The 12,108-nt window shown below is 40.8% G+C and overlaps 1 protein-coding gene across 1 annotated transcript in view; it reads right to left on the bottom strand.

Moving 5' to 3' along the window:
• Nucleotides 1-12,108, bottom strand: part of vps13c (vacuolar protein sorting 13 homolog C) — a 389,552-nt gene that overhangs the window by 111,428 nt on the left and 266,016 nt on the right. Inside the window, 3 exon segments of the mRNA XM_073024838.1 lie at nucleotides 3,939-4,072; nucleotides 6,701-6,829; nucleotides 7,616-7,780. Of these exon segments, the coding sequence (XP_072880939.1) occupies nucleotides 3,939-4,072; nucleotides 6,701-6,829; nucleotides 7,616-7,780 (428 nt within the window).

Below are 12,108 nucleotides of genomic sequence, written 5' to 3'. Positions count from 1 at the left end.
AGCCCCCGAGGAGAGCTGCTGAAGTGACCTGAACCTTGGTCATCTCTGAGGCTGAAGTACACAGGCATTTCCAATGAATCGACAGTCGCAAGGCTGCAGGACCGGATAGCATCCCAAGGCAGGTACTCAGGATATGCGCAGCACAACTGACAGGTGTGTTTACAGACATTTTTAATCTCTCCCTCTCCTGCTTCAAAACATCCACCATTGTTCCTGTACCTAAAAAGACCAAGGTAACATGTCTGAACAACTGGTGTCCTATTGCACTCACCTCAATAATAAGCAAATGCTTTGAGAGGCTGGTCTTGGACTTCATCTGCAGCTTGCTACCACCACACTGGACCCCCTACGATTTGCCTACTGACACAACCAATCGACAGATGATGCAATAGCCACAGCTCTACACACCATCCTTACATATCTGGAGAAGAAGGATGCTTATGTGAGAATGCTGTTCTTGGACTATAGATCAGCATTCAACACCATAATTCCCTCTAGGCCAGACAAGAAGCTCAGTGACCTCGGCCTTCACCCTGCCTTGTGCAGCTGGATCCTGGACTTCCTGTCAGATCGCCAGCAGGTGGTAAGAGTGGGCTCCCTCACCTCTGCACCTCATTACAGGAGCCCCTCAGGGCTGTGTCCTAAGCCCTTCTTTTACTCTCTGTATACCCATGACTGTGTCACCACCCACAGCTCCAATCTGCTAATAAGATTTGCTGGCAATACTACATTGATTGGCCTAATCTCAAAAAATAATGAGGTAGCCTACAGAGAGGAAGTCATCACCCTGATACAGTGGCGTCAAGAGAACAACCTCTCCCTCAATGTCACAAAAACAAAGGAGTTGGTTATGGACTACAGGAGGAATGGAGACGGGCTAACCCCTATTGACATCAATGGATCTGGGGTTCAGAGGGTGAACAGCTTTAAGTTCCTCGGCATACACATCACCAAGGATCTCGTGTGGTCTGTACCTACTGGCTATGTGGTGAAAAAAAACACAACAGTGCCTCTTTCACCTCAGACGGTTGAAGAAGTTTGGCATGAGTCCCCAAATGCTGAGGAGTTTCTACAGTGGCACAATTGAGAGCACCCTGACAAGCTGCATTACTGACTGGTATGGGAACTGTACCTCCCTTAATCACAGGACTCTGCAAAGAGTGGTGCAGACAGCCCAGCACATCTGTAGATGTGAACTTCCTGCCATTCAGGACATTTACAGAGATAGGTGCTTAAAAAGGGCCTGAAGGATCATTGGGGACCCGAGTCACCCCAACTACAAACTGTTCCAGCTACTTTGTCTGCTATCATCTGAGAAACTGTACCGCAGCATTAAAGCCAGGACCAACAGGCTCCGGGACAGCTTCTTCCACAAGGCCATCAGACATAACGGAAAGATTTTTACTCCTCATGTATGTGAAGGATATAAGAAATAAATTCAATTCAATTCAGTTCATTAAATCTGTATGTACCCTGATAAGGCCACAAGAATTTTAAACTATGTTTCAATGAGATCACCTTCTATCACGTTATATCTTCTCATCCATTTACTGGAAAAGTTCCCAGAGGAAAAACCGATCACCATCACAGCAGTAGATGTCCAACAACAGGCAGCAAGTATGAAGAACTGGACATCACCAGGGCCTGAATTGATCCATGCCTATTGGCTGAAGAAACTAACAGCATTACATACACGGCTGGCAGCTCAAATGAACCAGCTGCTTGAAACAGGCTCCCACCCTGACTGGCTAACTCAAGGAAGGACAGTATCCATAATGAAGGATCCTCACAAGGGAGCAACAACATCAAACTACTGGCCTATAACTTGCCTGTCAACAACGTGGAAGGTCCTATCAGGCATCATAGCCACCAAGCTGAATGAACATGTGTGCAAATTCCTGGGCCCTGCTCAGAGCTGGATTGGTAAAAGAACCAGAGGTTGTTAAGCACCAACTATTGGTAGACAAAGGAGTCATGCAAGTCTCCAAAACCAGGCAAACCAACCTAAGCACACCCTGAATCAACTACCAGAAAGCATATGACTCAATGACCTACACATGGATACTGGAATGCCCGTCTCTGTACAAGATCAACAAGGCAATAAAGACCTTCATCAAGAACAATTGTCCATTGCAGGACAATGTTGGAAGTTAACTGAAAGCCAATAGTACAAGTGACTACCAGATGGGGAATATACCAGGGTGATGCACTTTCCCCACTGCTGTTCTGCTTAAACTTGAATCCCCTCAGCCAGATCATCTCAAATAGTGGATATGGTTACAGGTTCAACATTGGAGTGACCTGCTGTATTTGGATGATATCAAACTGTACGCCAGAAATGAAAGAGACATTGATTCACTAATCCACCTTACAAGGGTGTACAACAGAGACATCGGAACATGATTTGCACTGGAAAAGTACAGCCAGATGGTAGTGAAAAGAGGCAAGCTCATCAAGATTGAGGGAGTCAAATTACCTAAAGACCACATGCCAGATGTACAAGACAGCTACAAATAGGCATGGAAGCAACAATGAGGACAAAAGGAAGACTGCAACACCCAGTACCTCCAAAGAGTGAGACAGGTCCTAAAAAACAGCTGGATAGGAAGAACAAGATCAGAGCCATCAACACATTCACCCTACCAGTCATCAGATACCCAGCTACAATAGTGTGCTGGCCAAGGAACAAACTGTAAACTGCTAATATCGAGACCCAGAAACTACAAACAACACATTCCAAAGTCTAATGTCAAGTGACTGTACATCTACCAGAATAAAGGAGGACAGGGACTTGGAAGTGTCAAGGCCACAGTCCTTGAAGTGGAAGTACAGGTTAATAGAGTGGGCGCAGAATTAAGAATTGAGATGTTATGTTGCAATTTTACAATTGATTTGTTGCAATTGGGAGTACTGAGTGCTGACCTGGTCACCACTGAAGGATATGATTGTACTGGAGAGTGCAGAAGAGATGTTTCTTGGATCGGAGAGATTGGATAGGTCAGCATTGTATTCCCTAGAGTGAAATATATAAAGTTACAAGGCATAGATATGGATAGACAGTCAATATCTTGTCCCTTGGTAGAGGTATCAAAATAAGAGGGCTTAATTTTAAGATAAGAGGTAGGGGGTTTTAAAAAAAAACCTTAGAGGGGAGCTTTTCTTTAACTGGTTATTTTCTGGAACTCACTGCCAGAGGTGGTGGTGGAATCAGATACAATTACACTTAAACAGGCACATGCATAGAAGGATGTGATCCTAATGCAGGCAAATAGAATTAGTATACAGATGGTCAAAAAGGTCAGCATGGATGTCATGCTCCAAAGAGTCTATTTCTTGCCACGTAACTGTGACTCCATTACTTACAGAAGTTATTTTTCCACTGTAACAATCAGGGCATTCAATACTAGGCACGGACAGAAACATTGTACTAAGTTTTCCAATAATTTCACTCAGTCTTTTCAATTACAAATTTAGTTTCACATGTTTTCTGGGTTACACATTCAGAAGACCAAGACTCAATGGAAGAAAGGTAATAAAAAGTCCTGATGAAAGATCTCAGCCCAAAACATCGACTGTTTATTCCTTTTCATGGATTCTGCCTGACTTGCTGCATTCCGCCAGCACTTTGTGTGTTTTTCTCAATGGAAGAAGTTGCTTTAGGAACAGCTTCTTCCCCTCTGCTATCAGATTTCTGAATACAACCTCCTACTCCTCTTATGCGCTATTATTTATTTATTGTAACTTACAGTAATCTTTATATTCCTTGCACTGCCCTGTTGCCAGAAAACAATGAATTAAATGTCATACATCAGAGCCAATAAACCTGATTCTGATTCTGTAAATTGAGTACAGTAATGGCTATAACTGATTATGTACCATATTGTCAATTGCATATATTTACTGTAGTTTTGAAGAGACACTGGGCAGATTTTACAGACCTTTGCTTGAAGCGGAACTTCAGGGCTACAGTGTGATTAATGACGAGAGCAGGTGCAGCGCCTTCATAGTAGTCTGTGAAAGTGATCACTGTGGCATGCTCTGCAACATTCACATCCACTATAACTCCACCATACTGCCAAAGCAAAAACTGTGTCAGATTATTTCATTCTAAAATAACTGCAAAATTTGTACATATTTTGTATCCAAAATGAGTTGTATAGAAAAAAAACTTCAAGAAACTTGGTAATATTTAACAGGATGAAAGATGCATCATACACTGGGGAGAGAGAGAGAGAGAGAGAGAATTTTGTCCTGCAACTAATGGTTTTTGCAATTTTTACTCTTTTCACTTGCCAATTAAAATCACAATTCTTATTCAGTTTAATTGGTCAATTAATCCTGCTATTTAGAAGGTCAGAAATTGTGTTCTCATTTCTGTGCAATTACATTACACATTAATTGACAATGCAGGTTCATGTCTGTAAATGTTGACCAATCTATGAAAACTATAAAAATATTTAGAGAATATGGTTACTCTTGGATTATATGATGGACATAATGAATAACATCAATCATGACATCAGTGTATAAAGAACACAATGCATATAGCTGCAAGTAGGCATAAAGTGTCAAGAAGTGCCTCTAAAATCTTGCTGCTTTTATTCCATTCATTTTTTCGTTTTGTTCTTGCTCTTACTACAACCTCAGGGCAGCAAGGTGGCACAACCAGTACAACTGCTGTCTAACAGCTCTTGTAACTCAAGTTCAATCCTGATCTCTGGTGCTGGATGCATGGACTTTGCACCTTCTACCTGTGATTATGCACCACTGGGTGCACCATAGTCCTCCTACATCCCACAGAACATATGAGGTTTGTTGGTCTACTGGCTACCAGAACTTGCTCCTGATGTTTAGATTGAGTGGTAGAAACGGGTAATCATAAAAACTGCAGATGCTGGATACCTGAAATAAAAAATAGTAAACCCTGAAATACTCAGCAGTACGTGGCATCTCACTACAACCTGACCTGTGAGTATTTGCAGCATTTTGTTTTTATGTAAAATCTGGGAATGAGGGGACAATAACAGTGGGCCAGTGTAAATGGATGAGACCTTTTCTGTGTTATATGACTATGTGTTACAGTTGCTATCAAACTCATGTTTTTTTCTCATCATCCTGCGAGATGACAAAAAGTTATTATCTCTCTCTCCCTCTCTCCCTTCTACAACCTCCTGTGATAGTTGCCAACTGCTAACCTTCTGACTAGTCTGTCATTCCCTTCCCACAGGGTCAGCGACTATGTACAGAAACAGGTCTCTTTGCCTGCCCATCTATACTAATCCCATTTACTAGGACTTGGCAATTCAACATAAAACATTACAACTCTTTACCCACGATGTTGTGCCAAGCTTTTAATCTACTCTCTCGTGCTTATCTGATTACTGATTAAATGTAATACTGCTATCACACCTTCAGGCAGCATTCTCCAAATTTACCCTCTGGATGAAAGAAATTTATTCTCAGGTTTTCTCTAAATGTATTACCTTTCAATCTAAGCTATGCTTATGTATTACCTATGTCCTATGTATTACCTATGCCCTCTTTTAATTCTCTACTATTGATAGGAATTATTTAAGATTGCCCAAGAGGGTTTATTGAAGCAGTAGGTAGAGAGTTCTATAGCGAGGGGTTGCACAAGACTTTATCTTATGGAATGAGAATGGATAAAGAATTGAGATATCTGTGCAGGGACTCTTTGGAAACAGCAATCATTGCTCAGTAGGCTACAAGACACTCATGGAAAAAGATTAGGTTGGCCTTCATGATAGAGCACTAATCTGGTGCAGGTGTATTTCAACAACTAGTAGACTGGGACAGCTGCTAACAGGGAAAATAACATCTGATAAATAGGAGGTACTTAAAAGCAAAATGCTCAGAGCTGACAATCATCAAGTGCAAAGAAGGTAAATTGAACTAACCCTAGTTAACAAAGGATATGAAAGATTTGATTGGATGAATCAAGAAAGCAGTTATCAGGTATGGGAAATTGAATCTTTGAGGTTTTCAGGGGTTATAAGCAAGAACCTCAGAAATGGGACAAGAAGAGGCCTTTGTCTCCACAAGGACAGCATGATAGTCTCTTCTACAAATGTCACTGCCAGATGCAGTGCAGATTGGTAGGGATGAAGTTTGTATGTATCTATCATGTGTTGCCTCACTCACTAACTACAATAAGCAACTCTGTCCTTCACAGTTTACCTAACTCAGTCAGAGGTGTGGCCTCAGAGATGGACTCAGTGCTGGCTACTGAACCCCTGCCCTTTAAAAGTTGTTGCACTTTTCAAATGTTTTTTCCAAAGCAGAGTGACCATGCCTTGCTACTGCCAGATGATTGGTCAGGTTTTGTTTCTATTGTGCTTTAACGTAGCAGTCACGGTACACCTGAGTGGACTGCAAGTCCTTTCACTTTGAGCCAGTAGCTTCTTATAATCTAGACTGTTAAAGATGGCAAATCTCCTCCTCTGAAGAAAACCAGTGCCGGATAACTTCATGCAACAATTCAGCATCAATGTATATATATTTTATTTTTAATTCCAGATTATTAACTGAGACCACAGCCTCTGGACAATTACCAGTCCAGTAACTTCAACCAATCAACCAGCACCATACCTGGGTTTTTTTCACACCTGATTCTATTATTACCAAGATCCAACTGCTGTCATCAATGAGAATATAAACAACAGAGAATATACAGACCTACCTCATAGCCAAGCTTCAGCAATGTGCCATTGTCTTGCTTGTTATAGAAGATTGATTTTGATGTCAGTTCAGACCCAACTACTCTGACACAAAGCTTGTTTGATGAGGTTTCAGGCCAGAAAGGAAGACACTGCAATAAAATTACAGAAATGTTCATCGCCACTAAGCATAAGGAACTATATAATAACATATCTGTGGTTTTTAAATATCAACGTGAAACAGGAGCCACATGTAACGCAAGTTATTTGTGTCAAACATAACCCAAAACAACCTTCTCCATCATAAACAGCTAAAATAATAACAAAGAATTATTATTTCACATGCAGTCATCTGGAAAATGCCACATTTGAGTTTCCGATGATACAGAAACTAGACTGTCAAAGCGCATGACAGTTTAGTTAAAGGAAGCACTGGAAGATGTTACTCCCAAGATTAATAAATAGAAGTATTGCAGGAACAGACCAATCTCTTGAACCTCACCAATGGAAAACAATTAACATTGCAGATATTAAAACGTGAAACAAAATCAGTAATGCTGATAGAATAGTAAAGCAGCATGTGTGGAAGAGGACTCAGTAAACATTGCAGGGCAAAGATTCTTCATCAGAACTGAAAGTAGGCTGGATGGTCTCTATAATGGAGGAACTACAAAGAGAGGCTGGGACTGTATTTGCTAAAGAAGACTGAATGAAGATCTGGCAACCATAAAATAATGAGGGTTCTGAACAGAGATGGTAATGGGCAGATGTTGATGGACTAGAAGGGAAGAAAATTTGACTTAAATATGCTCTACCACCACGGTATCCTGAAAATCACTAGCCATGCAAAATGTTTGGAATTTTATGCTGTTACAATAGATTTTATTTTTCAAATGGGTGGCACAAGCAAATTGAAAAACTGAAATCCCACACTCTACCTCTGTTGCTGAAATGTAAATCCATTTACCACCATTTGACAAGGAACAAAACTGCTCTTCTCCAACCTCCAGCTCATACGAAGACTTATTGACCAATGTGTAGAATGGAGTTAAGGTGACAACCTTCGTCATGTTGAAACTGCTCATTTTAATGGCTACTCCAATCTGTAGTTCAGAAAAAAAAGTTGATATTAGCTGTCAAGTTTACACACCTTAACGCACAAAATGCCATATAAATATTTTTTTTAAATTGTTTCCAACCAAGGACTAGCAATATACTGAGCTTGAAAATAAAGAAAAATCAACATTATACTTCTTAACAAGGGAAGATGAAAACTTTATTTCTGTCTACCAAATCCCTTAACAAGCCCTCACAAGAAAGGCTACGCCACATCAGCTAGCTAAATGGATATAAAGGTGGCTTGGTGGAAGGAATTAGAGGGGAGTGAAGGGTTGTTTTTTTTCCCCCAAATCAGAGGCCATGGCCAATGCTGTGCCATTAGGATTGATGCTAGGTCCCATATTATTCGTCAGATATATCAGTGACTTGGATGAGAAATATGGGCACTGGAGGTGGAGCTCAACACATTTGGGGTCATCTGAGATGCTGAAAGTATCATAGATAGGAGCTTTAGCAACATGGTTGTACCCAAAACACAAGGTACAGGTATAAAGTAATTTGGTACTTTTATTTTAGAAGGGTGGCAAAGGAAAACCTAGGAATAGTAACTCTATGGTAGGTTAAGTTACTGAAGAGAATTCTGAGGGATAAGATGTACATACATCTGGAAAGACAAATGTAGATTGATTTATATCTTATTTATTATTTATCTACTCCTTGTTGTGGTTGTAAATAGGTTATTTCTACGTCACTCTGTCAGTCATGCCCATATGGGAGAAGTTCACATATCGTACATGCAGTGTTGTCAATAAAGTGCAGCTGATTAGCCTGCCTGCTGATGTGCTGGTGTGTCCTCTGCACTCTCCTTCAATATCAAACACAACATGGTGTCAGAAGTGGTTGATTGTTGATGAATCGGTGCTACAGACTGAAGGAGACTCTCAACCAGACTGAATTTGCAGCGTCTGTTCTTGTTCACATATATCTGTGGGAGGTGTCCAGGGACTTGTCGGCCTGGACTGTCTATGCTAGTTGCAAACTGTACACACCGAGGTTGAGCTGAGACCTGGCCAGAGTTGCTAGGCAACACCTTTGAGCTACCCCCAAAAGTGGATTTGTTGTAATAATCTGTGGGCCACTGGCCTGGGGAAGTGCACGGACACAGCAGAGAAGTCAGTCAAACTCGCAGATTATGATAATCCATGGGCCACTGGACTGGGAAGTGTACAGACACAGCAGAGAAGTCAAACTTGCAGGCTATAATAATCTGTGGGCCACTGGCCTGGGTAAGTGCACAGACACAGCAGAGAAGTCAGTCAAACTCTCAGGGAGAGTAAAAAAGATTTTTGTAGTACAATAAAATACTAAACAAAGAAAAAGGAAAAGTATGCAAATATCTGCAGTACCTACATCTACTTACCTAATAAAGCTCTCTACCCCGAGATATTTGATTTCACTAAACCAGGGGACTGCGAGATATGGCTCAGACACTTTGAGAGATTTAACATTGCAAGCAATCTCACTCAGGCTTCAGAAGAACATCAAGTAAGTACACTGATATATTGCATAGGTGACAAAGCAGATGACATCAAGGGTGGATTAGGACTGACAGATCCTCATAAAATGGAGTACAAAACAGTACAAGACAAATTCAAAGACTATTTCACAGGAAAGTGAAATGTGACATTCAAGAGGGCAAAGTTCCACTCCAGAAAACAGGAGCCAGATAAAAGAATAAGTGAGTTCATCTCAGCATCGTACATCCTGTCAGAAAACTGTACATACGGAAATATGAGAGATGAACTCATTAGAGACAGGACTGGTGTTGGGTTACTACAAAAAGAAAGCTACAAACAAGGTGTACTCTAAAATACTACAGAAAGATGCCAATGGAACTCAGCTCAAACAAACAGACAAGCAAAACAAAGAGCAAGTAAAATGTCCATCTGCAGTAGATTCAGCAAGTCTCCATTCCACATTGAAGAGCTCTGTCCAGTAAAAGAAGTGCAATGCCTCCAAAGCACCAGAATTGCAATAGAGGCAAGAACAGTACTTCAGGTCAAAGACATCCATGATACAGAACAGCGTGTGTCTAGATTCTAGATTCAAATAGACAAGGCTAATGTACTATGGTTCAGTTGCAAAATGAGGCAGTAATGTTCAAAATGGACACTGGGGCAGATGTCACAGCCATTCCCAAATGTCTGTTCACAAAATTGGCAAAGAAAACAGTCTGAACCCTACAAAGAATATGCTCATAAGCCTAGGGAAACACAAGCTGAGTGTGAAAGGAATGTTTACTACTTCCATCTGTAAAAATGAGAAACAGTCAAAGATGATGTCCATGCTGTTCCAAATCTCTTTTCATCACTACTGTGTTGACATGCCATTGAGAAGCTGAACCTCATTGTAAGGTTAGATTCACTAAATAATGTTCAGAGGCAGGAGGAGTACCCGGAGTTGCTCACAGGCCTGGGGGTACTGAAAGGAAATTACCTTATCCAACTGAGGCCAGGATTGACTTCCTACTCTCTGACCACAGCGAGGCATTTACCATTCCCATTGATGATAAAGACAAAGTTGAACTTGAGAGAATGGAGGTGCTTTGACATTATAACTAGAGTGAATGGATCTATTGACTGATGTCTGGGCATTGTTTCTGTTCCAAAGTCAGATGACACAGTGAGGATCCATGTTGATCTAACAAACCTGAATAAAGCAGTGAGATGGAAGTTTATTCTGCCCTCTGTTGAGCACACACTGGGTATGCTGGGTGAAGCAAAGTTCTTCTCCAAACTAGATGCAAACTCAGGGGCTAGCAGATCTGTTTAGCTCCTGAATCACAGAAGTTCACAACCTTTATTACACCATATGGATGCTATGCCTTCAAAAGACTCCCTTTTTGCATTTCATCAACCCTTGAACTCTTTCAGATGGTGGACTAGAGACTGAGCCTGCCTGTTCTTCGTTCCCTTCTCCAACCTCGTTTACTGAATTTAGACAAAGCGAGAAATTTTGAAACAACATAGCATGAGAAAATGAAAAGCGTGCATGATCTCAGACGCAGAGCAAAATCTTTGTCACTGCTCAGGAGTGGTGAAGCTGTTTGGGTTTCAGACCAATCCATCAAAGGAACAAAAGTCCAACAGCATGCAACACAATTGTTTGTGATCACAACATCACAAGGTGAAATCAAGTAGAACACACGTGCGCTAGTATGCCTTCAAAGTCCACAAAAGGTAAAGGAAGAAACTAGAGTGGCCTGATCCTTATGACAAGCACCACATACCTGAGGTGGATGCACCTGTTCAAGGATCTCCACCCACTCCAACACTTCCAGAAACCTAAACTAGATATGGTCATTTATTCTTTCCACCACAGAGATATACTCCATAGTCTAATAGCTTAGGGCAATTGACTAAAGAGGCAAAATAATCCTCTCACTTTTTCCAGAGTTTTCAGGTAGTCTAACCTGCATTAGATTTTGCTGCTTCTTTTTTTTAAAAAAAGTTCTAATGTTGAAAACATTTCACGAAATGAGACTGTTCTTAAAAAAATGAATTGGTAAAAAAGGATAACAGAGAGAGAGAGAAAGAGAAAGAACATCAAAAACAAAGAGAAAGACTGTTATAATATTGGCAATTCTTTTTTACGTTTATGTAAGGAACAGAAGTTCCGTGCTCTGGGCAAAATGAACTGAATCGCTCAATTGCAGTGACTATAACTTCAGTGACGTTCTTTAGAGAAGTACATATCTGTTTCATTTTCTTTTTTCCCCAAGTTGTGTAGTTAATGGATTAATCCTATGTCACTCAGTTAGCCACTCTCACATGGGAAGAGTTCATGTATTGTACATGCAGTATTGTCAATAAAATGCAGTTAAATAACCTACCTGCTGCTGTGCTGGTGTGCCCTCTGCACTCTCCCTCAATATCAAACACAACACTCCTAAGGTTGCTTAGGAGTAGTCGCATGGTTTTGTGTATGGGAGAATCATATCTTAGAAATTTAACTGAAATTTTTGATGATGTGACCCAAAAGGTTGATGAGGGCAGGGCAAAACAGGACAGATGGTTTATTTGGCCTTTGATAAGGTTCCATATAGTATGCCGTCCTGGAAGAATAGATCACATGGAATCCACAGAAAACTAGCTAATTTAGTACACTATTAGTTTGATGCGAGAAAGCAAAGGGTGATGGTAGAAGGTCGTTTCTTGAGCTGGAAGCCTGTGGCTAATTGTGAGCCTCAGGGAGCGGAGATGACCCATTCTTATTTGTCAACCATATCAATGGTTTGGACAAGAAAGTATAAGGGTACAAGGCACGCAGATGATATTAAAGTAGGTCGTATAGTAGACAATGAAGAAAGTTA

This window comes from Hemitrygon akajei, chromosome 21 (genome assembly GCF_048418815.1).
Source record: "Hemitrygon akajei chromosome 21, sHemAka1.3, whole genome shotgun sequence".
NCBI classification, from domain to species: Eukaryota; Metazoa; Chordata; class Chondrichthyes; order Myliobatiformes; family Dasyatidae; genus Hemitrygon; species Hemitrygon akajei.
This window is presented reverse-complemented; position numbering and strand designations above follow the sequence as displayed.